Source organism: Anas platyrhynchos, chromosome 5, assembly GCF_047663525.1.
Source record: "Anas platyrhynchos isolate ZD024472 breed Pekin duck chromosome 5, IASCAAS_PekinDuck_T2T, whole genome shotgun sequence".
In the NCBI taxonomy this organism is placed as follows: domain Eukaryota; kingdom Metazoa; phylum Chordata; class Aves; order Anseriformes; family Anatidae; genus Anas; species Anas platyrhynchos.
In genome coordinates this window covers 9,094,041-9,121,661 of record NC_092591.1, presented here as the reverse complement: position 1 = coordinate 9,121,661, position 27,621 = coordinate 9,094,041, and the positions used below count along the sequence as shown (strand labels likewise).

The window sequence follows — 27,621 nt, the reverse complement described above, 5'->3', positions numbered from 1 at the left end:
ATTACAAGCATCCTGGGCACTGAAAGAACATTCCTACGGCTGCCAAGTCCGGTGTTTATGGCTGCAGAGCAGTGTGAGGGCCGCCCGTGTGATCCTGCTTCTGCCCCTGCGTACGCGGGCGTGGAGATGTGATCTGTCACCGTGTCAGTACCAGAGGTTTTCTACCATCCGAGATCTGTTCCCTGTTTAGTACACAGGGTGTGTGGTGCACCCCGCAAATGACGGGGTGCGTTGTGAGCTCTGTGTGCGTGGGGCTGGCGGTCAAATTAAGGTTTCGTTGACCTGGCATATCCTGCCTTCCCTGGGCTGTAGCTAATGACACGATGTCTCTGCAGTGTGGTTGGGTGAGTGTTTACATAAACAGGTGGGAGTAGATGTGGCGTGGTTTGCCTGTGCCAGCAGGAAGAAGGTGGCATGAAGTCGGGAGATGTTTTTCCTGATGCTTTCAGGTGAATTTGCTGCTGTGCAGCAGCCCTATCCCTCCCTTACTAAAATATTTTCTGCACTGGGAGCTCCCTGTGGAAGTGATGGGGGACCCCTGCTGCCTCCAGCCTCCCTCTCAGTGGAGGCGCAGGGGTGGAGAGGGAAGCTGCAGGCAGGGCAGGGCCGGGCCGTGCCCTGCTCGTGCTGTTCTGCTGCAGTTATCTGGAGGGTGTAAACCAGCACCTAAGCCAGTCCCTGGGCGTTAGAAAGCACAGCGATCCCAGGCCGTTCATTCATCAGGTGTCACAAGGGAAGTGTCTCGCAGGCAGGAGAGAAAGGACCTAGCCTTGGGAAGGCTCGGCTGTCGGGCAGGCAGCGCTTCCAGGTGCTTGGGCAGCAGCTGTGGGAGGGATGCACGTCCCGTATTTCCAGCCCTGGTGGTGTTTGCTTGGCTCTTCCCTCTCCTGTTGTTTCCTCTCAACGTAAAGCTGGCGGAGGAAGCGTGGTGCAGGAGGCTGGGGACACGGCAGGACTGGGAGGGGAGGTCAGTGCTGGGGGCAGCACAGGGACAGGAGGCTTTGGGACAGCAGCCAGGGACTGTGAGGGCTGGTGAGGAGCTGGAGGGAGGGTTTGGCCCTCCTGGGGGTGGGCAGGGGTGAAAGGGACCCTGTCCATTTCAGGAGCTGACCTGTACTCCACGGCCTTGATCCAGGCAGCAGCACGGCTCAGCTGTGCTGTGAGCATGCAGGCTGCTCTCCCACCAGAGGTGATGCTCGCACATTTCCCCTCTGCTGTGATACACAATGAAGGGGAAGCCAGCCCATCTGCGGGCTGCCTGGTCCCTGCCTCTGGGGAGAACCTGCCCATGGGTCATTTGAGCCTGTCTTCCACTGCTGGAAAGAGGAATGAGCAAGCAAAAACCCATTCTAGCCCAAAATAATGGGTTAAATTGTTATGAGGACTATGCCAGCCTCCAAATCCCTGTGCCAAGCTGTGGGGATTAGAGTTTCATTTTCCCAGGGGATTTCTTTCTTTTGTTTGGTGCCTTATTTTTGCGTGAATACTCAGGCCCTGGTCCTGCCACGGATCTGCTTAGCGTGTCTGTGATCCTGACAGCAGCAATCTGCAGCTCGGAAACTGCAACGTGAGGTCGGCTCCAGCATCGAGGTGGCTGCACGTGCTGAAGAGACGTCGGTGTGCTTGTGCAGAATCGTGCAGAAACCAGCACAGGCCCCTGGAAGCAGTTGGTCTGCGAGGGCAGCTCATTGCAACCAGCCCGAGGCAGGACGGAGCGTTCACAGATCACCGCTGTTCTGGAAAAGCTCTGAAATGGCCGAGATGCTGAACTCTTATGAAATGCATCGTGGTGAAAGAGGGAGACCCAGTGGCTATCGCTGTCATGAAATACTACCCAGGGTTTTACTTTTGAGGAGCTAAAACCACGCTTGAGGCCAGCGCGTGAGGATATTTTGTTGTTGTTTGTTTTAAGTTGGCTCTGCGTGCCTTCCTCCCAAAGTGGGGCACTGGGAGAGGTTTGTATTTCCTTACTGGGACACTGGTGCAGAGCACATCACTGGCAGAAATGTAACCTGTTCAACGTGGAAAATATTCAAGCGAGTGTTTATTGCGTGCTGCCACCAGAATGCTGCAGCTATCTTGTGCCAGACGTGCACAACAGACTGCAGCTAGGAACAGGGAAACTGCTCTTGTTTGTTTATTTTATCTCCAGTACCATGATGCCTCACAGCGCTGGCGGGGCTGAGGTCCAAATCTCAACCCTGAGCAGTAGGTTTTTGCCCATGGTGATTCTGCTGGGGGAAAAAAACAGCATCTGTATCCACGTAGACAGCTGAGCTGCATCTGCTCCCCGACCCTGTGGGGAAACGCAGGCTGTCTTGCTGTATTTTTTCATCCTGCCTTCCTAAGCAGGTCTTGTTTCCCTGTGGATTATGCTTGCTGTCTCTCTGCAGCTCCTGGTTTCATCGTGTGTACCCTGCTGTATGTAGCAGACCCGTCCCCAAACACAAGGCTGTAAGTGATGTTCCCTTTGCAGCACACAGAGCTGATGTGATATTTACTTCGTTGGAGACTCCTGCACACTTTTCATGCTGCTTTTGCTGTTGCAGTGCTAAGCAGGGCCTTTTGCCAACGTGATGTATGCAGTTGTGAGGATCAGAAGCAGGCTGCCTGGCTGCACGTCTCCCTGGGGGCTGATGCAGGCTGCTGGTACAGGTTTGGGGCTGGCAGACCAGGAGGTGCCATTCCTACCTAGGGTTTGGAGGTGCCTCCTGTTTAATGTCATCTTGGAGGAAAGTGTAACTGTAAAACACCTCCGTCTCCAGATACGTGCAGCATGTGCCTTTCGTCTACTAGGTATTTAAAACATGATGCACTGGAGGTAGTGTGAGGGAGAAGCGGGACAGCCTTATATTAGGAAGTGATTTGAATGTCTGGAAATGCAAGCCCTGGGTGAGTTTAGTGTAGAAACAAATCAGTGTCCGTGTTCTCCCCTCGGAGAAGCGTAAATGTTGTTAATCAGAAGAGCACAGGCTGTGTTTTCCCGAGAACTGTTTTCCTTTGATAACAAGCCTAGTGTTGGGATGTGGTGAGAGCGCTGCTGTTTGGGTCTGAGCAGAACCAGAATGAGTCTTGCTGTAGCCGAGGAGTGCTGCTCTCCCTGCTGCAAGTGCTTTTCTGGCGAAATGGAGCCACTGCTAGGGTGTGCTGGTTATTTTCTGCGTTTGACATTTGTGTATAGGCACTTCAGCTGTGTTATTTTTTTTAATATATAAACACTTTATTGTTATCACACATTCATTTTGTGTTATTTTTGCTCGACTTGCACCAGCATTTTCTGTCCAAACATGTGGATCAGCGTTGCCTTTTGCTGTGGAGGCTGCGACTGAGCACAAGCAAGGCTCGCTGTCTGGTGCAAAAGTGTTTTTGAACAAAGGAGTCCTCTTCTTCTTGGGATTCAGTCACCTTCACTGCAGTTTTTCAATTTATAGCTGCCTAAAATCCTCCCGGTGGAGTTGCAGACCTCTGGCAGGTCTGCACCTGTGGGCTGCTCTGTAACATGCACAAACTCAGGTTTCCCAACTTGCTGTCCGTGATTTAAGGGTTCATTCATGGGAAACCTCTGCCTTTATTGACTAAGTGACTTCACCAGGTCTGTGCTCGTGCCCTCGTCTCTTGGCGCCCTGGTGGCTGCTCAGGCTCTGTTTGGAAGTGGGGTTTGGGCATCCTGCTCCTCTCCGGGAACAAAAGCACCACCAGCCCCTGGGTGGCTGCTGCCGCTGCAGGGAAGAGCAGCTTCTTGCAGATGTGGCTGGTGTTGAACTAAACCACACCTTGGTGCTCGAGAGGGACCTTTGGCAAGTCTGCATCAAAATAAACGAGGTGCAATTTTCGTTATTTTAAGTTGAGTTTCCTTGGAGACAGGCCCTTAGGAACTCCTGCAAAGTGCTTGTGATGTTTGCTGTTTTAACACAAATAAAACTGAGAAAATTCATCTCCTCTCCAAAACAAATATGAGATTTCACAGAAGTGTGATCTGTGTAACAGTTTGCCACGTTCCTAACACGCTCTTTAAAGAGATGCTAGGAGGTTTCAGGACCACGGCACAAATACAGCGTATCATTTTACCTGCTTTTGCAAAGGGCAGTCTTGAACACAGCTGAAACTTGCTTGAAAGATGGGAAATTTTGGCATGAATCAGTTCCTTTGGTGACCTCTTCTTTTATATAGGGGAATATTATGGTGCTAGAGTATATCTCTGTCCCTGTGGGATGACCCTTGTCTGGCTTGGGACCCCGGGGTAGTCAGCTGTTGTAAAATACAACAGTCCAAAGGCTGTGGTAACTTGCATCCGGGTCAGATCTAGGGCAAACTGAATTTGTAGGAGACAGCTGGTTCCCTGAAGTAAGCCTCTTTTTAAATGCCCTGCGGCTTGGTACAAGGTAAAATCGACAGCAGTTTTTTCTCTGTGCAAACTGTCTTTTTGGGGTGGAAGACCTTCTGATGTTGGAAGTGGACTAAAGGGATTGTTATGCCTTTAAATTCAGTTAACTTTTAAGTGACTTTCTGAGGCATGCCTTAAAAAGCTAAAGCAAGCACTGCTGTACCTATTCAGCACTCTCTCCCATCCCACTGGGAACGGTGATTTCCAGGATTTTGGGTAGCTGAAGGACACGGCAATGCCCTGTGTCTGCATCCATGCAGTGAAGGCAGCACCCCTGTGCGTTTTTGTCTGAGTCCTGCAGGATGTGATGTGGTTATAAACGTGCATCACTGGTGAAAGGGGGGATTTCTACCCATGTTGTGGGCAGGAATGGTCTCCCCCCCCCATCCCTGTTTTGTAGGTAAGGTGCAGGGAGCCCTCCTAGGAGCCCAGCCTTCTGGGACCTGACGTTTATTAGCTGTTGGGATATTACCAACTTGCTTCACATTGCCATGGGAAGAAGAAATTCCTGCTAACGCTTAATTGTTCGTCAGGAAAGACTTCTGTTTTCATCAAGGAATTCCCCTGTAAGAGTCTTTGCCCCTGCATGCCCATGAGGAAGTATGTCATGGCTTACTGAGAGCGCTGCTGTGGAAACCTGCCTGTTTGCACCTGGGGAAAGGGAAGGACTTATCTTTCACTGAGAACTTCTTGGTTGATGCCCAGGACGAGGAGGATGCACAGGCTTAGCTTGGCTCGTCTCCCTGCTTTGGTAGCGTGCCCTACCCTTCCCTGGGCTGAGGTACCAGGGAGGTTTCAGCAACACATGCAGACGCTGATGGATTGAGTGAGTAGTGCCAGTGAGTGCTTCAAGCCAAGCTGCAGACAGTCTGGTGTCTTCATAGCTGTGACACTTATGCTGGGTTTCAAAACTGCTCAGAGGTTTTGATGTTTGTGCCTTGAAACGGTCTGACAGCACTTCTCCAGAAGTGTCATACTCTGTTTTGAAGACAAGATGTATTTGGTGCATGTGCATCATGACAAAGCCATTGGGACCACATCAGTCCTAATCAGTGTCCTCAAAGTTAGCTTTAAATTTCATTTTTTTTTCTAGTCACTTTCTCATCCCAAGTTAACTAACCTCTCTCCAAGCTGGAAAGCATTAGGGTTTAAGCCAACTCCAGCACACGGTCCTGGGAACAGTATGCATCATGAACAAGTACGCATCATGAACAAGTTTGGTTTGTAACTTAAGGAAACTGTGTATATATTTTCCCCTTTGAAAGATAGGAAGAAATTTTCCCAAATAGAATCTCCTGGTGATGAAGTCCCTGGTGATGAGGCCACCAGCTTCAGCTGGTGAAAATGGAGCTCTTCCAGTTCACGCAGGCTGAGATGATGCCCCCAGGCTTTCTATTTGACTGGTTTGGTTTTCAATGTGCATTGATATAACTTACTGAAATACTGGCATAGTCTTGACAGCTTTCCATGACTCTTTTTTTCATGTAAATAGTGTATTATCTTCAGTGAACTGTTTACACCAACCATGGAAGCGTTTACTGTGTGTTCTTCGGTTATTTATAGTAGCAATAATATTTAATCTTTCCTGCTTTTTCCCCCTTTCTCCCCCTGCCTCCTATCAAGTTAGTTTCATGTCTAAATGCTGCTTTGATTAACAGTGTCTCTTCTGCCTGGCTGCTCTCACGCTCTTTGTGCTTTCGTTGCCAGTCCCGCAGTGTGGATAAGCAGCACGCCGTGATCAACTACGACAAGGAGAAAGATGAGCACTGGGTGAAGGATCTCGGGAGCTTAAACGGCGTAAGTAGCAAACCTCCCTGCTGACAGAGGTGAACATGCAGCTGAGTCTGCAAGTACTTGTGCATATATTTTATTGCTAGGCCCCTCTGGGGTCTCACTGCAGCCATTTGCATGAATTAAGCTAAAGGTACAAAACATTTGCAAGACCTGAGACAAAGATCACGCAACATCTTAGAAGAGGAAAGCTTTAGTCAATATTGCTTTTTTTTTTTTTCCCTTTTTCTTCTTGGTGCCCTTGCAGAGCTCTTCAAGGCTCACAAAACCATGGCACCTCTTAGAAAAGGGCAGGAAATAAATTCAGTCTTGTTTTGGGGATGTTAACATTAAACTGGTGAAGATTCTGGAGCAGCTGTTCAGTACGAGCAGGGTGACCTTTTAGCAATTCAGTTGTCGGTGTGTGGAGTGATTTATGGGATGATGAGCCTTTTAATTTCTTTGGGGAAAAACTATTTTAAACCTCCTCTTTCTGACAATAAAAATTGCTGTTCCACCTGTCTTGATTTGTGTTAAGACTGGGGGATAATCTGAGCCTACCTGAGTCTTAACCCTTGCTGTGCTCCTGAAGGAGGCAGTAGTGTTAGGCAGCTTGGCGAGGCTTTGCCCACCTGAATTCTGTGGTTATTAAGTACACCATGATAGTTAAAACTATCCTAATGTCATAGCATGCCTCTTCTCGGCTGCTTTTACATACCAGTGAAGTTATTCCTCTTCTGAAACAGGCCTAAGCTAGATTCATATAATTGTGTTCAGTGTTTGTATGTTCACGGAATTTTACTGCCATCATTGTTCTGGGTTTAGAAACAGCAGCCCTCTGTCGTTGCAACCACAAAAACACTGGATGAACCCAGAAACTTGTATAAAAGCACATGCTAAAGCAGGCAACAAACTTTCTGCCTCTTCTGGCATCTGAAAACAGCTAGAATGAGTGTTAATCCTCCTCAGCCTAATAGCTGAAAGCAGGATTGAATCCTGCTGAAATGTCAGGATTTCTGGTAACTGGTCTGGGCTGTGTTGGGATTCCTGATTCAAAAATCAGAGATATAAATTGCAGCTGAAAATTCTGCCTGCGGAAAGGGAAGGCTTGTATCATTACTTCTCTTTCTTCATAGGCTAATGAATTTATAGCATTTTAGTAATAGGCTTGCGCTCAAGGGGGGTGATGGATTAAAAGCAGTTATGGCAGTGCCTGTCTACTACGGTGGGTCAAACAGACTTCTGTGGGAGAAGGTGGCTGTGGCCAAACTGAATTCATTTTGTGGGAAGTAAATATCCTTAGTTGGAAGTTTAGGTGAATTTTAAGACATCCCCCTTGTGGACCTTGATTTAAATTCTGTTTTCAGCATTTGTTTTTATGTTGTATTTATTTCGTGCCTTTATCAACAATGCATTATATGACTTTGTGTAATCTAATTCATATTATTTCCAAAATGTTTTGAATTGTTTTAACACTGCGGTCTCTAAGTGTCTTTTGATTTTGAAGATACCATGTCTATTTGTAACAAGCAGTTTCCATGGGTTATTTTACTTTAAGTGGCCACAGGTAACAACATCAAAATGGATTTTCTTGCAAACTTCTGTTTTGCAGAAAATTCAGCAAATTTTTTTTGTTGTTGCTGCAGATCTGACTGTGGAATTTTAAATATTAAAAGTTTTCATGCAAATAGAAATTGCGTGTTTTTTAACCAGCTTTACTGCTTTTATTCTGAAATGAAAGGCCTCTTCTCCAGCTCTTCTGTAAATTGCCAGGCAGCTGGGGGCTGTTGTCTGCTGAGCTTCTAGCTTCCTGTTGTAGCATTTATTTTTTCCCCTCTGGTTTTACCATGGGTGCTTGGCTTGGCCCAGATGAGAAAACAAAAGGAGAAAACCGTGCCTCAGTGGTGAAAGCATGTCAGTTCACTTTGTAGCACAGTTTTGATTCTTTAAACCGGAAGAATTTTGGAAGCTGGAAGCGTATGGAGGCTGCAGAGACCCAGCAGTGACTTCCAGGTCTGTAAGGCTGGGCAAATCCTTCCCTGTAAGATCAGGTAACTCCTGGTGCCTGCGACAGCCCAGGTAAATCCAGCAGCACATGGGCTTTCAGGACACTGGAGTGCACGAGATTGCAGGCATCTGAGACATCCGAGGCATTTGTTCACAGCTCTGAAGTGCATTCTTTTTACCTTTATAAGGACAATTTAGTTTCTTTGGGCCTCAATTAAATATCTGGAGCATAGGAAAAAATGAGCATGTGAGCCTCTGGAGCAAGAGGCCTGTTGTGCTGATAATGGTGTCTTGGACAACAGCACCTCAGGCACTGTGGTGATTCCACAAAAAATGCTTGTTTTCCTGTGTGTTTTCACTTCCAGTTCCCTTTGTGAGAGGTTTTACTTGTTAAATTACCTGGCTTAGGGCTGGTGTGAGCCTTGTTTGACACCCAGCAGAGAGCTGGTACCCAGCTCCATAACTGGAGCAGGAATTGCCGCAGCTTTACTGCTGCCCTCACCCTTTGTAAAGGGAGGAGGAGAGCTGAGAGTGGAATTGGGGTGCTGGAGCTATCCTACAGGACCTACTTTTGGTGGTTTACAGGGGGCCTGGCTGACAGGCCGGGCTGCTGTGAGCTGCTGCACCCCGTGCGTGTGGCACCGCGGGCCGGTGGGCCTGGGTGTGCTCCAGGAGCCCTATCCCAAAGAGATGCCTCGCCTCAATATACCCTCTGTCAAAACCCTCTGTTAAAACCCACTCCTGTGCTTCTTCCCTGTAGACGTTCGTCAATGACGTGAGGATTCCTGACCAGAAGTACATCACCCTAAAACTGAACGATGTCATTCGCTTCGGCTACGATATCCTTCCCATCTTCAGACACAGGCTTTGGGTTTTGTGCTGTTTGCTTCACGGAGGGTTAACAGTCCCAGTCATGGCTAATGACTAAGGGTGTTTGTTTGGCCTCCTGGAGCCCTTGGATGGCTCATCAGCTTTTGTTTCTCTGCCATGGATCTGATTCAGAACAGATTAATCAAGATACCTGCTGCCTTCATTGGACTTTGAATCAGGCCCTGTGCTGGCAGCGGTGACTGCAGAGGTGCCACATCACTCTGTCTAAGGAAAGGTTGTGGGGTTTTTTCTTCCTATTTGGGATCGCTGGGTGGCAGCTGTCACTGGTACCAGCCTGGGAGCAAACATGTTTCATATGCTTTTGTAAAAACTTACTTTTTTTAAAAAAAAAAAAAATCATCTGATATAAGTATTTTTGTCATTCATTTTGCCCAACTGTTTGCTTGCAGGCAATTTGCAGGTCTTTGGCACGCTTAGCTCTGGGGACTTGTGGTCAGACCCTTGACTCTATATCGATTGATGCTTGCTCCTGCAAATTGCTTCTGCCACAAAATGCAAGAGTAAAACTTTCTTTAGCAACAGAAAATTTCCCTTCCATCTGGGGAGGCCAGGTTGCTGTTACCACTTGGTTTACAGAGGCACATCCCACTAGGGTCTGCTAAAATACTTTTACCTTCATCCCTTTCCTTCTCATCCTGGTGCGGCTCTTTGGCTGGCTGTTGTAGATCTACAGAGGTAAGTAGAAGCTCCTACTGCTGCCTTTTCTTAACACCATCAAATCCTTTTTCAGAACAGCACTCTCAGTTGCTTCGAACTGCTAAACTTTCCCTGCTCAGGCTGAATTTAGAAGTCACAAATATTTTCTCCAGGTTTCGTGTTTTATTTGTGAGAAATTTTGGTTAAAACAACCCAGACATTTCTGAAAATGGAAGCAGGGAGAAAAGGTTGGCTGGCAAACTCTTGTGTGTCCTTGGCCCCAAGGCCACATTCTCGTGCCCTTCATCGTCCCCATGAAATATGTGATATTTATAAATAACAAACCCTTGCTTCATGGTGGTAGTTGTTTTGTGTTTTTTTTTTTTAAAGGGAGGTAGTTGCTAAATCTTTTTGGACAACAACCATAAAGATACACCTCAGAGGAGACAGATTATTTGCTTTTAAAGCATGATTTGGAAAGGGTGCAGCTCATGGAGGTTCAGGCATAAATGGGGGAAAGTCCTGAGTCGCCCCTTGCTGAGTGCTGCCCAGCACATAATCAGGTAGGGTTGTAGGGTCTTGTCATGGCAGGTGGCATCTCAGCATGCACCTGGCGAGGCATGCTAAAGGCAGCCTCTGTTCTAGCTTTTCTTGACTTTGCAGCTTTGCAAATGTTTTTTTTATGTAAGTGGCCGTGTGTCTTCTGGTCTCTGGATGTGTGGGGAAACTCATCGTTTTGCTTTAATTCCAGTCGAGCAGAGGCATAAGCCAGGGACAAGAGCTTGGATAGGTTTTAGTGGCCGTGATACAGGTTTAAACTTTTTATAGAAAGTAATTCTGAGCATTAAGCAGCTGAGTTAAGTGCTTAGTCCTGCAGCCCTTACATGGATATTCATGTGAAATGAATAATTGCATTTATGAATTGTAGAATTTATTGCCCTCAACAGGAAAACTTCTGAGAATGTAGGTTTTAGACGTGGCTCTTCACATTGGCAGGATGGCTGTAGCAGTTAAAATCTCTTCCTCTCCTTTGGTGCCACCCTTTTTAGCAGTGCTTTGTGCCCGCCGTGTGGATGGCAGCATCTCCCGTGGCCTCTGAGTCAGCTGTGCTCAATTGCATAAGAGCGTTTGTCTCTTTTCCATTTACAGCTTCACTTACAGACTGTGTGGAGTTTCCCTGCTATGCCAGTATCTCTTAGTTTATTTTTAGTTTAACATTTTCCATCTTTCCTTTTTCCTCCCTTTTGCTCTGCACTGTCCTGATTGGGTTGCTCATGATGGTATTGCCAGCTGCTTCCTTTGTTTTTTTTTCCCTGCAGCATTGCTGGGGATTATTGCCTAGGCTCGAATATACCAAATGCCTCCCTTCCGAAGAGGTCACAGCAGCTCATGACCTGATTTACTTTTCATCCAGGAAACTGCAGTGGCTGAAAAGCCTTGCCTCATCCTGACTGTGCGAGACTGCTCTGTCCTGGCCAGGATGCTGCGGGCAGAGAGTGGTCTGACAGGAGCTGAGAGGAGCAGGGTGCGAGTTGAGTCAGGGTTCTGGTTGCTCCCTCATCCTGCACCAAGCTGCTGGTGCTCTCCAGAGCTTCTCCTGCCCCTCTCCTGTTGTGTGCCACTCTTCAGTTGGCACGGGTCCCACTCTCAGATGTGGGTTACCCTCTGTTGAAAAACACAGTATGGCAAAGACTGGGGTGGTACGCAGCGAGGGTGGCTTTTAGCGCCCCATGCATTTTCAGTGTCACTGTTTTTATGATCTTGTTTTCTTTTAGTAGTGACTAAGTGCTAGATTTCTTTCTGCATCTGATTCCTGTGCTGTTTCCTTAACAAGTTCTGTACATTCGAATATGTATGTCCTGGAGCAAATTCAACACAAAGTCCCAGAAGAAGCATTAAAGGTAAGGGGATGCAGGTGCAATTTTTTTTTTTTCAGTGCACTAGTAGTGGTCAAGCAGCCTAAAGTGTTAAAATACTCTTGATGTCAGTGAAATGATCCACAATGTTATGCTGTCCTTGGATTGAGACTTAACAAAACCTTCCTTTGAGGAGAGAGACATTTCCTGGCTATCTCTGCTCTGATCTCTCTTATCCCTCCACTAACATGTAGATCAAGTTATTTATGATTTTATGACTGCCAACAAAAAAGGTTACTAAAGTTGTACTGTATTAAAGAACAGTCAGCACATTAACTTCTGGGTGAAGCAGAACACAATTTGTTCTCTTCCAGAAGTGGAGCATGGTTGCTTTTCTCCATGCCTAGTGACTGTAGGCCAGATCCATCACATTTGTTAGGTTGACATTCACGTTTATTCCTGTCACCTCATCTTTGCCTTCAAGCTCCCCATTTTTCCTTACCAAGAGGTCCTCTTATGAGCCAGGTGTTTTTTAAACAAAGAGTTCAATACAGGGTATAAAATATTCAAACATCTTCTAATTTAAGGCAGAAGAACTACCCCCTCTAGGCAGGAACGCTGCCCTTGTTCGGCTGAGGGTTCAGGTTATCAGTGCCAAGCATCCATCACCTGTTGGCCAGCAGATGCTGTCCCCTTAGCCCTGGTTCCAGTTCTAGGATTTGTATAGGATCAGAAGTATAACAGCCAGAATTGGGTAAATGATTCATTGAATTTACTTAGGGGTAACCCGAATGGGTACACCCTTTTATTAATTTACTTGTAATAAAGCCACTTTTAATGAGTCCATTTACTAGGCCCCAAGTTAATAATGGAGTCTGTTCTAAGGCAGGCTCATCACTCTCCTGGCTGATGAGAGGGTTTGGAGAGAAATAATTAAAATGTATTTTAATTGCTTTTTCTGAAAGATTGAGATAATGCAGATGAAGGCCCAGAAAGAATTTATAATATTACTTTACAACAAAGGGGATTCCAGGATTTGAATCCTGAACAGAAAATGGCATCAGTTCTGATTGTTCTCAGTTTACTCCTTAAAGGGTTTGCTAATTTTGCAGGGCTGTGTCACAGTGACCTTCTCATGTGCTGTAATTGTCACTTACTGTCTTCCAAATGAGGTATTTGAAAGCCTCTCAAGTGGCATTTCTGCTGCTCTCTAGCCTGTACTTAGGTGTGTTTTCTTTCTGTCACAGAGCATAGCCACAGTGTTTGCCTTTGCATGATGCATTTGTGGGGTGGGTGGTTGGTTATCTGCCATGGGCTGCCACGCACATCTCACGGGCACCCTGCAACTGTCCTCATGTCCCTGCAGCACGAGAAGTACACCAGCCAGCTCCAGATGAATTTCAAAGGCACGGCAATGAAGAGGGCGGAGCAGCCCATGGAGCACGGTGTCTACACTGAGTCCCAGCAAGCGAAGCTGGAGAAAGGAGAGAGGAAACCCATTACAGGTACTTGCTCAGAAACCAGTTGTTCGAGATCCAGCAGAGTCAAAGCACTGCTTGATCCCTGCATTGGGTCAGAACGAAGTGTGCCATGGGTTATGCACAAGGAGCGGGTCATCTTTTTAAACCTCTGAGCATTTCAGATTCTCAGTTTTTGGAGATTCAGCCTCCCAGGAAAAAAAAAAAAAAGAAATTGGCATGATGGTTTGTGCATGCCTTGTCACTGTGCAAATGCTAGAGAACCTGTGGGCTGAGCAGGTTTGGTAAGTTCTTTGGCACCTGTCTGGTCTATTTTTATTTTCCTAATCATGAGCTGGTGTTTGAACAGAGATGGTGACTCACCGTGGAAGATGCATGGCTGCTGCGGCGTGGTACTGGCAGCCAGGCAAAGCGGTACCAAGGGATTTGTTCCAAAATGCCATGTATGGTCTTAAATTACTGTATTTCCTAACACCCCATGATGTGGGGCTGAAACTGACTGCTGAACTGGGAGGTGTTTGCTTCAGGTTCATTGTTACCTGGCTTCAGAACTTTTCCATTTGAAAAATTCCTTTTGTTGCCTGTTTCTCTACCCTCTGCTACCTTCCTCATGTTCATACCTGCCTGTTCCCCACCGTGGTGGGCCAGGACCTCCCCATCAGTCTTATCTGAGCTTCCTACCTCGTGTACATATTACCGTGGCATGTATTCTCCCTGCTCTGTTCACATATCAGTTGGTGGCCTTCTTGAGCTTGATGATGCACAAAAAGAGGAAGAAATATGATATTAAAGCATCCTGATGGCTAAAGAGTGCCAGTGGTAGTCTTGTTCTCCAGGATGGCAGAGTGATGGGAAGCTGTAGGTGTAGCAGAGGCAGCCCATCTGCACAGTGGGCCTGTTGGAGGCAGGAGAAAGGTGAGTGGAGGGAAGAAGATGGGCAAGTAAGAGTGAGACTGCATCTTGGGAGGGGTGACTGAGATGTAGACACAGCAGCTTTCTAGAAATGCGTGCAACTTTGGGTAAATCCATTAAGGTTTTCTGATACCTAATTGGAGTGGGTTGGCTGACCTTAATCTCCTCTGTATTGTCTTTGTGAAAATCCCTCTAAGCTGGCGTAGCACACTAAAACAAAGTAATGTTTCTCTGCCATGTTTTTGTTTCTGTTCTTGTTGCCTCCACTTGTGCATGGAGGCGGTATGTGTGCCTGACTGCTGTTCTCTGGGCTGCAAAACCCTTCTTCCTGTGGATTTAGTGCTTTTGTGGGTCACCCCCTCCTGTGGATGGGGCATTTGGGTCTTTACCTCACAAGCGTGGAGTTAAAGGGATGAAGTTGGGGATTAGCTGTGATACCATGGAGGGTGAAAAGAGGTGAACCGCACTGGGGAGAGCTCTCAGCTGAGCTGCGAGGGGTGCTGGGCTCTTGGGAGGTGTTGCCAGTAACTGGTCTGCGAGGCCCAGGTGGAATCAGTTTGTGTTTCCCTGCCTGGCTGTGTGAATATTCTCATTTTTATTCTTTCCACCTTCTTGGTTTTAACCTACACAGCATAGCGGTTGATATCTGGAAAATCTTCCGAGTCAGGAGACACTTGAGAAAGGTGCCCCTTCTCTCAGCAAGCGGTTCACAGACCTGCATTACGTCTCTGTCACTGTTTGTGGGCATAGACCACAGCTCAAAGGTTAAAAAAGTAAGAATAAAAGCTGTCAGTACCTGCTGGGGGCCAGTGGTGGAGCATGCTACATACAGTGGGGCTGATGGACCCGTGTGAGATGTCGGTGACGCGCTGCTAAGCCACAGGAAGATGGAGAAGTTCAGGATATTTTGTTGGAAGCATTTTGCTGGGTTGGACTGGAGCCTGTGGAAGGAGGCTGAGCATTAAATCAGTGCCTCGCTCTCCAGAGAGCATCTCCATCACGTGAGCAGAATGATCAGCGGGTTCCCTTTTGGTCTGTGATGTGACTAATTCACCTTGTCTGCAGCTGCACGCATGCACAGATTTTTTTTCCTCGGGTGCTTGGAGGAGTGGCAGCAATTCCAATGATCAGTGGAAAGAAGAATGTGGTGTTCTTACGGGGAGGGGGCTTGCTTAGTGGCAGCAAAAAGAGGCTTTGGGGAAAAGAGCTGTTTTGCTAAGCCTGTAGGTATTTAGGAATTTGCATTGACTAATTAAAGCAAGGTCTGGGGCGACAAAAAGCCTTTAGAAGGATCGCTTCCCAGGGCTGGCTGGAAGAGAGGCAGAGGCAATGCAAGCTTTCAGGGAAGAGGTTTAACAAAACAATGCGAACAATTAGAGCTGCTTAGAAATGGGAGGAGGTGAGGGGTTGAGGATAAAGAGATCCAGCCGAGGGAAGGAATTGAAAACAGCTCAGCCCTTTATTATTTGTCGTGGAAGGGGCAGCGTTTCGGTTTGTGCTGCCTGTAAGCAAAAAACCATCAGTCTTTGGGAAATGTGTTTCAAGGCAAGGAGTTTGGTAAGACCTGTGGGTTACATATTGGTATGAAGAAGAGAAGTGCCCACAGTTCAGCTAGTTAATGCTAAAAATAGCCATCAGCTCACATGCTTCAAGCCTCAAGTCATGGGGAGGCCAGGTACAGCCTGAAGCGGAGCAGATTTTAATGCTGTCACGCTCCCCATCTGTTGCTACCTGAGTTGAGGTAGTGGATGAGATAAGCTACTTTGTGGTCTTCTCAACACATCATTAATCCTCAGGCTGATCTGAATTTATTATTATTTTTTTTTAAAGCCCTCCCAGGCTGATGGCAGTAGATAATGCTGAAGCTGATGACTAACCTCTGAATAAGTGCTGTGGGCCTGAGTTTCCATGCGGGGAGGCTGCCCGCAGCTTCCAGCTGAAACGGGCATCCCCGACTGCAGGAGCAGGACTTGAGTCTCTCCCGGGATCCCTGAAACAGGCTTTCTTGCCGGGTTGGTGCTGGTGTAATTGCAGAGTGCTGTGAGCAGCCGACTTGCAAGTCGTGTCCGTGTCCGGTGCTGAGGTCAGCAGGCAGCGTGGAGGGAGGCAGCGGGAGTTGTGCCGAGTTGTGGAGTGGTTTCCATGGTCCTTGGCTGCTTTCCCCATGAGATCATGGTAATAGCTACTTAGACACACAGCCCTGCTCTAGCCTTTAATTTAGGAGAGCAGAGGTGGTGTATCTGCTTTTCATCTGCGCTGGTTTGGTGGTACCTGCAGCATGTTAAAGGTTTCGCTGTGTAATTGGTACAAATAAATTCGTGATTATCAGCCTGATTTGAAAGCCTCCAGGATTTGTGTGTGCTCACAGCAGGCACAAAAGACCAGGGTTTAGGTTCACGTGCACACAAAATAAACACCGTGGTGAAGAGCCAGAGTTGCTTTGTGTTTATCCCTGCTAGGTTTTAATTCTGTATTTTGGAGAGGAAGAAAAAAGCAAAGACATCAGAAATCAGTTTAGAATGTTTTAAAAGCTAGATCACCCCCTTTTTTTTTTTCTCTCCTCCCCCCTCTGCCATAGGCAGCCTGCTCTACATCTTCTGAAGACGGACACTTTGGTTATTAATAATGAATCAAAAATGGGTTGACTTCGAGCAAGCTGGATTTCTCATGCTGTTGTTATGCCTTGCTGTAGACAGCTTCAAAGCTGCTTGTGCTTCTGTCAGCAAAGAAATGTGCTGCTGCTGTCCGTCTCTCTCTCGTGACTGTTTGAAGCCCTGCAGGGACTCAGGCACAGCTCAGCCCTCGGTCCTGTCCCAGCCAGGCAGCCTGGAGGAGAGCCACCTTCAAAGGAGATCAGACCCCTCTGTCGTGAGAGCTGCCTGCTCCTCGTGGAAGCTGCTCTGCCCACTTGCTGATAGAGCAGCATTAACGCAGACTTCCCCCCTTTCCCTTTCATCACCTGTACTGTATTTTTGGTCCTGCTGTTGTTCTGTGTGATTCACTTCTCCCTAAATACACCCCTTGTACTGAAACGTCTCATTTTCTCTCGTGGTGCCTCTCCTTCGGATGATCAATAGCCGGGTATTCATTTAGCAGGCCACGTTCTTGTCAGACTCGTTAAACAAATGGACATCCCTTGTTTTGAGCTAAAGCAGCCTTCTTTTTTTGTGTGTGTGAGAGCCCCAAAGACTAAAATCCAGGAGCAGAACATGTGCGTGTCAGTGGTCTTCCCTGTACTACGCTGTCACCCATAGCTCAGTGTTTATCTGCCTGAACGCTTGTGCTGACCTCGATTCAGTTATCTAAAAAGGATGGTTTGCAGGCTGTCTGCCTGAATTGATGAGCCAAGAAATATGCCTAAATGAATTGGCACCATCTGGCCAGCCTGGCACGGAGTCCAGAGAGGTGGTAACGAGCTGCCATCAATGGGAGGAAGTCTCATGTCATTAAAATGCCTGTTTGTTAGTTCTCCTCGTTGTTCCTTGCTTCGCTGCTGACTCGAACAAACCCCGAGCCTCTGATCCTCCAGGAGCTTCCAGCTGACACCGCAGTGAGCAGGCAGGTTGTGGCTTCAGAGCAGGGCGCGTGGCTCAGCACACTGCCAGATGTGCTGCTCTGGATGCTGCAGGCCCAGGCTGAGGTTTGCTACCCAAAATACATCCCAGCTGGTGAGGAGCTGAGCCCCCCAGCAAAAAATGTGTGTGTGTGTAGCTGCTACCTGGCCTGCTGCTGTCACAGCCATCTGTTTGAGCTGCCTTCCTCTCACCTCCTCCCCCTCTTCTACCCAGCATTATGGCACTAGAGCTGCAGTGGCTGTCAGGGCGGTTGTGCTGGCGGGTTAGAAGGGGCTGCAGTTTCTGACATGAGCAGGGCAGCGAATTCATGTTGCTGGTCTGGAGTCACGGAGATTTTACCCTGGCTCAGGATCTGGCCACTTTCAGCGGGAGCTGAAAATGAGGGTGTCGGTGCCACTTGATAATGTTATTTAAAATGCAAATTAACACAAAGGCTCAGTGGAAACATTAATTGCTCTTAAAATATTGAAACTGGCCCCAAATAGCGAGATACTGACTCCTCGGCTTCCCATCTGTGCTTTTTGCAGTCTTCCAAATGAAGTCGTAGTTCCCTGTGGGGGCTGGGAGAGGGAGGGAATGAAAGCTAACCCGTGGAAGTGAAGTGTTGGGCTGCACTGGGCACATGCTGGTACAGACTGCTGCAGGTGGGGCCGTGGGAGCTCCCTGCTGTTACGGATGGCCCTGGAGGAGGCAGGAGGGACCTTCTGCGATGGGGCTGCTCCTACCCTGGTGGCCCCAGGTCCCTGTGCTCTGCTCAACCCGATGTAGTGCTCCTTGAGGAGCCCTGGGTTTTGGTGTTTTGCTGGCTTTTGTCAGAGGGGGAATTGAGGGAATTCCCAAGCACCTATTAGGGCTTTTAGGTTAGTGGGGGAAATTTAGAAGGCAGAGGTACTGGCTCATTGCTCTTCATACATTTTATTCTTTTTATTTTTTTCCTTTTTGCTTTCTTTGCAGTCCCAAAGCTCCTCATCAACAGAAGAGCCTGACCAAGGTTGACATGATTTTGCCTTTTCCCCTGTAGCAGAAAAGCTCTTGTGTCCTGTAGGCAGGCAGGACACAGCTCAGGGCAGGAGCAGCTGCTAGGAAGGTCTGTCCTGCAGGATGGATGTGAGCTCCCTCAGCTTCTGCCCCTTGGGAAGTGGGACTTTTCTTGGAACAGCTAGCTGAAAGCTTCTAGCCTAGGAGCCCTTTAGGATCCTGGAGAGGGGCTGGGATGTCCTGGAGAGATGGGCTGTAATGAAGCATCTCTTTCCAAGCTGTGAGCAGTAACAGCACCTGTGCTTGGGAAGGGTGCTGCCTGGGCAAGAGTGTGAGCCTGCCCTTAGGTTTCATCTGCAGCAGAACGTGTTTCATCTCCGTAGTACGTTCAGGATTTGGTCATCTAGCACCTGAAAATAAATCAGAGTTGAGCTGGTCAGAATTGGTCACAGTAATCTGAGACAAGTGTCCAAAACCTTAGGGTTGAGACCTTCACGGTGCTGGTGGCCATCTCTTGCAGCGTGGATGTGACCAAACCCTGCTTTTGGATTCCTCTCTTCTTTGACAGGTTTTTGAGCAGGTTATGATTTTTTTTCCTTCGTCTGAGTAGCTCACCGATCCTCGGTTGTGACACACATTGCTTCGCAATTCCAATTTATTCGTGGTGAAAAATGCTTCCTCCTTTGAACGTTCAAAGGCTGCCTGCATAATGGCAGGACAATTTATCTTCCGCGCACTCTAGGCAGAAAGGAGAGTAATACTTTCAGCCTCTTTTGATCCTTGGTGTGAAGGGAAGCAGCGTGCTTCATTTTGAAGCACGAAAATGTCTTGAAAAGGGCTTGTGGACTGTGTCTGTAAAGCAAAATTTTTACCTAAGATAACAAATAAATGTATATATTTATGGAACTATTCTACAACAAAACAAAAAACTGAAACAGTGGCCGTTAGATCTGTGTACCTTTAGAAACAACAACATAAAATTGGGTTTCTTTTTTTCTTCGACTCTTAAATCCCTTTCCTTCTCTCCATTTCCCTTATGCCAGCAGCTGCTCTTTGTCCTGGCCCTGTTACAGCAGGGAATGCGAAATTGCAGGGCTGTTTGAGGGCTGCTTTGCAGAGGGCAGCGTGTGGCTATAAAACCCCAAGCTGAGCAGCAGCTGGCGGTAGAAGCCCAGCTGTGGCTGGAGCTGGATTTTGGGACGTGTCTGGCGAGGTGTGTGCCGACGGCTGGGCCGGGTAGAGGAGAAGCAGCTCCTGAAACCGGGCTGTTAACCTCAGCCCCTGACCCGGGCTTGCGTCTCTGTCGCCTCCAGATGAAAGAACAAAAGCTACTTTATTTGCCTCTCATCAACTATTATAAAAACATAAACTAATGACTGTTAACACAGGTAAATTGAGCTTTTTTTTTTTTTACTTGAAACACAAACAGCAGCAGCCCAAGGCACTGCCAAAATGCCATCTTGTTCTGTGGGAGAAAAAATAAGAAGAGTGAATCAGTTCCTTTGGGTACCTGTTGCAATGGAGCCCTCATCTTTCAGTGAGTGCTCTGGGAGTAGAGAAAATTATTGAAGTCTGGCTCTTGTAGAGGGTTTCTTCATGTAAAGAAACCCTCCTGCAGTGACTGTGGGATCCCTTCGCTTTTGCTGTTGAGAATAAGAGTTTACTTCTACTTTATGTATCTATAATGAGACAGTATTACCATTTTCCCTAAATTTGTAACTCTTCAAGAATTTCCTGCTGTAGGATATGTGTCATTTAGAGTGGGAGTAGTGAATAGTTGGAAAAGATTCCTGGCCTCCTGACATCCAAGCTTGTGGTGGGGCAAGAAAGGGCAGAGCTAAAGTTTTCCCAGTTAAGATGAGAATAAAGCTCTGATTTATTATTTTTTTTCACCTGAATTGCAGGTGAGTTGCTAGTGATTTTGTGGTTGGCGTTTTGTAGCCTTGTCCTGGAAAATCTTCTACTTTCTGTAAATGATGATGAGTCTGGAGGGGGTGAAAAGCCAGTATTTGGGAAACACAGCTATGAAAGACAGGGAAGGGAAGTGAAGTCAGCATCTTGTAGCTGGGTGTAAGCAGGGAAAGGAAAAAAACCTGAACTAATCTGTATAACTTGCTATGATTACGACTGCAATGTAACAGGTACAGAATCTCATCTGACCCTGCTGTTTTTCCCCTTTTGGCATGCGGTTGACTTCTGTGAACCTTATGAGTTGATATTTTCTGTGTCAAAGTAGTTGTTTATCTTCTTCCTAGAGACCAATACTTATCGCACCCCTCTTTATGGGCAGCCTTCCTGGTGGGGGGAAGATGATGCAAATAACAAGGAGGACAGAAGGCAGGAGGAACATTATTCAGGTAAGGGAGGTGAATTTGTGGGACAGAGAAGGGGGGAGAGAGAGACAATTCCTGCGTGTTTTTTATCTTTCTTGTGTGAAGTCATCCTGCTTCAAGGCTTTAATTACCACTTTTTTGTGCTTGTTGTATTTGCACGTTGCTCTGTGTAGACTGCTGCCAATGAAACCAGAGTAAGGGAAAATTAAAATGTTTCCACTAAAACAAGTGAAGGTTAAAACCAGCAGTTGTGGAGTAATTCAGTATGTATGAGAAAGGCCTCGCGAAGCTTGTTTGAGACCCACGTTATGAAGCAATGCTCTATATGTGGTCATATGCATCCCACCTGAATAAACTATTCAGGGTGAGTCCATCTGCTGCGAATTTCCTAAGAGGCACTTGACTGGATTGGAGTGATGCAGAAGCTCTCAGTTTTTCACCTCATCATGACTGGAAGCCGTTTAGCCTCACCACTCCTGTTGTTGTGAATCCATATGCTTGGAAGATGCCTATTTTTATATTTATATTTGTGCAGTAATGCTATCAAACATGCTTTCCTGCACAAAGATGAGCTTTACTTCAATGTACATTTGTTTTCTGACAGAGAGGGGTTGTGATTAGCAGCCCTCCCAAGAGGCTGAAATAAGGTAAGTGACCCTCTAGCCAAGAGGTTTGGGCACTACTGAAAAATGTGTTTGTAGCCCTGTTGACGTTACTGAATTCAGCACTGATCCAGCAAACACGTGCCTGTGATTAGTTTTGCACTCTCAGGCTTTTCCTTTGAACTGGAGAAAGTGGAGCAGGTGTGCGTGTAAGTGAATTCAGCAGAGTGAAACTGGATAGCTTCCTGCCACATCAGCCCAGCATACAGAAACCTCAAAATGCCACCAGCCGCGTAGGTTCTGCCAAAATATACAATGTGTGCACATGTGCTCAGCTCTTTAGGGAACAGTGAAAGAAGGAGCAAAGTGTATATGACAAATAGTAATCAGACTGCAACAGTGCTTGCACATGCATTTCAGTGATGAGGCCAGAGTACAAAGCTGTCTAAAACAGAACTTGTACTTTTTCTTTAATTCATTTTAGATATTTCAGTTAATATTTGTGAATTTAAGGCTTTCTTTTTTTTCTTTTTTTTTTTCCTTTTGTAGATAGATCAAAAGAGATAGCCCAACATGAAGAAGAACTGAATGGCAATATTTCTGCTTATAGAGATTCCCAAGAACAGTCGGTGTTTGCTTTCCGGAGAGAGCCGAGTTACTTTGAAATCCCAACTAAAGAATTTCAGCAGCCATCAAAATCTCCAGAAACCCAGGTCCATGAGATCCCGACAAAGGATATCGATGCTATAGTAGCTCCGGTTGTACAGAGCCATGCCTCTTTCACTATTGAATTCGACGACGGTACCCCTGGTAAAATAAAGATAAAAGATCACGTAACGAAATTTTCACTCCGACAGAGAAGACCTTACAGCAAGGAGCCAGCTCACACAGAAGTGATGTCAGCGGAGAGCAAGGTGGCTGACTGGCTCGTGCAGAATGACCCCAGCCTGATGAGGCGGCAGTCTCCAGGAGACGATGTGTACAGTACCAAGAGCGACCTGCCGGTTCATGTGAGGACACTTAAAGGTGAGTGAATGTCTTGTGCTGTGGGCAGTGTTTGTTGTTGGCTGTGCAAATGCACCACACTAAAGGGGGAAAATCTTTCTCCTGTCAGGGAGAACTGCACTTACTTATCTCTGCTCCAAATTTGCAAGATGAAGAGTATTTCTTTAATTATTGTTAATGGTTTTGAACCCAGCGAGTAGGCTCTTCGCCCAGCCCTGCAGTCATATGTGGTGCTGGCCTGGGGGCTCTGATCTGGTTCCTCCACATCCATATCCCTATCTTGGCATTAGCAGTGATTGAAAAAAGGGTTTTGATTTTTAAATGTTCAGTCATTTCCATGTGTCCAGGCAGGCTGGTAAACATGGGCATTACAGGGGATTTTCTTCTCCTGGCTTCTCCTAGCTGAAGAAGTGAGTTTTCTATTTAGCTGCAGTCCAGAAGGTGTTAAGAGTGATCTTCATGGGTACAATGATCAGAGGTCACAGCACGGTGATTGGTGATAGAATTGAGATACGCGTGATCAACAGTGGAAGAAATAGTTGTATCTTTGGAAGAAGATTTCTTCTCTTAAACTAAAGCATCTCAGAATTCCTGGTCTGTTCAAAAATTCCAGGTTTTGTGGACCTGGTTCCTGTTAACTGTGGCACTATGAGGAATTCTTTGGAGATTTTTAAACGCAGTTTGTAACCTAATTCTTAGTGCAGCTGGTGGGAGTCACTTGATTCTCACTACTTTAAATATATTTTTGCATGATCTGAGTGGAAGTCTTCAAAAGACGTTTAGATGTAGAGCTTAGGGATATGGTTTAGTGGGGACTGTTAGTGTTAGGTCAGAGGTTGGACTCGATGATCTTGAGGTCTCTTCCAACCTAGAAATTCTGTGATTCCGTGATTCTGTGAGTTTGCTTGGATGCTTCTCTTGGGCTGTGCACAAAATAGTGAGGAGAAGACCACAGATTACTTGCTGCCTTTGTATTCAGAGGCTTTGCAGGTGCTGGAAGAGCTGCTATTGCAAACTGCAAATTAAGTTATATTGGACATTAGTAGACCGATATGTACTTGAGATCCTTCTTAAGAGAGCAATACTTTGTTTTTCCTCAAAGGAATATTTGCTCAGTCCATGTTGGAAAAATCCTTTTAATGTGAAGAGTTTTATTTATTATGCCTCCAGCTTGCTGTTTTGTGTGCATGTTTCTGAGAAACCCCTATGGTCAAGAAAGTTTCACATAACTAGACATGGGGTTTGACGTGACATGGAAATTAAACTCTTTTGCTGTCATTGTTTCTAGTTCTTCCCAATATGAGAACGTTGAGGTGGCCTGCAGGGGTACTTCAGGTCATCTTTTTAGGCTACTGTAGTGATGTGGTAGAAGTTGGTGGTGTTGGGTTTTGTGTGTGGGGTTTCTTTTTTTTTTTTTTTAAGTGAGATTATGGATTTTGTTGCCTTGTTGTCAGGGATTCAGATGTGTTTCAGTAGTTCTGCTCTTTCCTCCTGGAGAAAACCAGTGTGTTAGGCAGCAGCTGCTCATCCTAAAGGTTTCCTGAGCAATGCACAGAGGGTACTAGACTGACTGCACTCACCTCTCTGCAGTCCGTGAGGCATGGAAATAAGCCGAAGTAACTTCATGCATAATTTGCATATCAAAAAATCAACTGTTTGGCCATTTGATTAAAAAATACAGTGGTGGTGGCCTGAGGAGTTCAGCCACCTCTGCTTTGGCAGAGGATGGCATGTCATTTATCTGTGGTGGCTGTGTAACGTGTTCTTCTTGCGGGGCTGATTTTGAAGACGCCTTGGAGGGAGGCTACAGCTGGCTGTGTACCAGGTTCAGGTCTAAGGATCACAGACACCACTGGGGTTCTCATTAGCAACATCTGTTCCCTTTCAGGAACACCTTGGTGAATGTAAAGCCTGGTATTGAGACCAGAGAGTTCAGGTCTTAGCTGCTCGAGGGGATGTGCATGGTGTTCTGCTAGGGCATCCATAGGCACAGTGTTTTTCCTTGCATCCTCAGTTTGCATTCAGCAGAGTTCCTCGCCAAGACCCTTTAATTGAAGAACTTTTCCCTTTCAAGGACGCAGCTTATCAGCCCTCGGGGCGCAATGCAAAGTCTGCTGGCTTTCTTCAGCAAGGTGTTAGGAGCCTCCTCCGAGGACTGACTCCTGGGTTGGATGGTTCTTGTATTAAATTCTAATCTTTCACGGTTAACTCGAGGTAATAAATGGTCTTCACCCCTGTGCCTGGAGAACTTGCAAAGTAGGTTTGAGCAGTTTTCCCTCCAAACACGTGGTATTTTAGCCAGTATATCTTGCTGCATATTACAGTCTAGAGCGCAGAGACCTCTTTCCCCGTTCTCCCGATGACAGGTTCCCGGTCGTTGACTGAATCAAGTTGTGTGCCTTCACACCCGTTTCCTTCTCCAAAAAAAGGTTTGTTTGTTTTTTTGTTTATTTTACTTTCACTTAATCTCTGAGAGTCCTGAGCTAAGGTGCTGAGGGGCAGAGAGCATCACTGATACAAAGGGAAGGCTGTAAAGTTGGTTGTCAGTAAAAAATAAGCGTAAGCTTACTCTACGTAATGATATAACATTTGCTTGGCTGATGGTAGGCTGGTGTGGCTTCTGGGCTGTCACGGTGTGATTCTGAAATCTTCAGGAAAGTGATGAACCCTGCAAGTTCACTTTTCCAGTTAGATGCTGTTTCATTCCCTGTTGTAGAGAGGGGTAACGTGGGTGCTTGGAGGTGCATGCGCTGGTAACACACTGCTCGTGGCTTCTTCATCACGGGGATTTGGTTCCTTGGGACGTGGTGCACAGGGTTCATTTGTAGATTCTGCGGAGAGATTTCTCCTGTGTAACAGAACAAAATAAGGTGATCTCATACTATGGTAACTGGGCAGAACGGTAAAATAATGGCATTGCATGTATTTAAATGGCAAGAAGGAAATAAACAACACCTCACGTATCAAAAACAATCTGTGTTACAAAATCAAAACCCCTTGGGGTTGAAATGATTTCTTGGATTATTTTTAATAATTTGATAGCCAGCCAGCTGTGTAAAGTGGGATTTGGAGACAGACTCCTTTTTTTCCCCTGAAGGGATACAATCCCAGTAGCACAGTAGGTGTCTTTGGAGTTGTTTATTTCCTGTAGGATCTCTTTCTTTTCACTGAAAAGATATAATTCAGTTGGTGGGCAATGGCAGGGCCACAGAACCTGAGAACATAAGTCAAATGCACGACTTGTTTCCAGGCAATAGGCACGAGGACGGGACGCAGAGCGACTCGGAAGACCCCGTGGCACCCAAGGCGGAGAAGGAGCCGACGACAGGCAGTGAGCGGGCGGTGGAGCAAACCAAGCTGCAGCGCCAGATGAGGCGTGACCCCCACGAGATGCTGCACAACAAGCAGGCGTTCGTCATCGAGTTCTTTGAGGACACGCCGCGGAAGAAGCGGTCGCAGTCCTTCACGCACAGCGCTCACTCCTCCCAGAGCGACACCGATCCAGGGCTGAAGACCAAGGTCGAGAAGCGCAAGAACGCGCTGCCAGCCGAGAAGCAGGGCAGTGCGGTGCCACCATCCCATGCAGGGACACAGGCAGGGAAACCCAATAACAGCTCCTCGGGGACCCAAAGAGCTAGCTCCTTCAAGAGAGAGAAGACGGAGGATCGGATCAGCTCATCGTCGTCCTCCACTTCCAGAGCATCAGGCAAAACCTATGGGAGTGTTGGGAGGAAGTCTAAAATGGCTCAGGATTTTATGGCTGAGTACCTGCGGGAGACTGCTCAGTCGGGGAAAGCAGGGGCTGAGAAACCAGCACCTCAGCCCATGCCGGCAGCTCCACGCGTGGTTATATCATCAGAGCCGGAGTCTGCCTCCACTCCACCTCCAGAGGTAAAGTCAGCCCAGGGCAGGAGGAACGACGAGGAAGATAGCGTGAGCGAGACGGGCACATACACCATCGAGACGGAGTCACAGGATAAAGAGGTGGAGGAAGCTCGAAAAATGATAGATCAGGTAAATGCTGCTTGCTTTTCTGGGCTTGGCCAGCGAGCTGGGGGCTGGAAGCTTTGTTCTGCAGCTGATGATGAAGGGTCTAACTCTAACTTCATTAGCTGCTGCCATCTTAAATCGGGTGCAGAGGGGGGTTGTGGTTGGTGTGGGAAATCATCCTGGCTGAGCTGTGTTAAGGATAGGTGTCAGCAAACAGTGAGGCTGGTCTTAAGAACAATAGCAAGAAAATAACCCAAACAATACAAATGACAAAAACAACAAAAAAAGTCAAATATGAGAAAGCAAGGTAAGCCCTCAGCAAAAAAACTTTCCAAAATGAGACTTGGATGGTCAGGTGCAAGTGGGCTCTCCATGAGTTTAGAGGGAAGGGCAGCAGCAGAACAAAGATCAGGCTGGTCCTGCTGAGTGCCATGGCTGGGAGCAGCTCTGCTCTCCAGGACTAGAGCTGTTCACAAGCCTCTGCCTCCTGCCTTCCTCCCCTATTGTAGAATAGGGGAGCTGCACCCCGTCGCTGGCACTGCATCCTGTGGCAGGGTGAGGGAAACACAACCACGGGCTGGTGTCCTTCATCGTTCACAAGCCCTGGTGGTAGGTGGTGTGCAGTTTTGCTTGGCTAGAAGGCAGTGCTGGCTGGCAGGGCAAGCGGCAGCTGGTTGAGATAGTGAAGGGTGTGGTCTAGGGCAGAGGCAATCCTAGATGGATCTGTGCTTGTTTGGATTTTGCAAAGTGAATGATAGCCTTACAAAAAAAAATAAAATAAAAATGAGGGTGAGGCTTAAAAATACTCCACCCAGCCAGGCAACCCCAGGGCAAACCAAAGTTTGGCTGATCTTCAGGTTTAACTTTCATCTGCGGTCTATTAGGAAAACAAAACTGGCAAGTTGCTGTGAACATTTAGTGAACCGTGGGCAGGAGGATGGTGAGATTTAAAGGAGGCCTTAATTGAACCTGGCTTTAGAGCTTTATGTACAGTGCTCTGTGGGCCTCGATCTAGCTTCCCTTGTTTGTTTGGTTATTACACTTCTTCCTTACATCTTGTTTGAAATGCGATCGGAAGCTTTCAGGGCAGGGTGTTTCAGCCACAGCAAGGCCCTAGTCCTAATATTAGATGCTTTATTGCTCTGGTGGGGAAATATGAGCAAAAATACCACAAAAGAAAAACAGTTTCTGGGGAGTAGTCTTG

The 27,621-nt window shown here is 47.0% G+C and overlaps 1 protein-coding gene across 6 annotated transcripts in view; it reads left to right on the top strand.

Annotated features, from left to right (window-relative positions):
- Positions 1-27,621, top strand: part of CEP170B (centrosomal protein 170B) — a 55,536-nt gene that overhangs the window by 6,053 nt on the left and 21,862 nt on the right. For 5 of the 6 annotated variants that reach the window (XM_072038225.1, XM_072038229.1, XM_072038228.1 and 2 more), the window contains exons 4-11: positions 6,092-6,181; positions 8,922-9,002; positions 11,533-11,589; positions 12,911-13,049; positions 20,743-20,844; positions 21,972-22,448; positions 24,794-24,856; positions 25,678-26,441. In XM_072038225.1, the coding sequence (XP_071894326.1) occupies positions 6,092-6,181; positions 8,922-9,002; positions 11,533-11,589; positions 12,911-13,049; positions 20,743-20,844; positions 21,972-22,448; positions 24,794-24,856; positions 25,678-26,441 (1,773 nt within the window). The remainder of the gene's footprint in view (positions 1-6,091; positions 6,182-8,921; positions 9,003-11,532; positions 11,590-12,910; positions 13,050-20,742; positions 20,845-21,971; positions 22,449-24,793; positions 24,857-25,677; positions 26,442-27,621) is intronic. The other variant, XM_072038227.1, reaches the window with a different exon arrangement.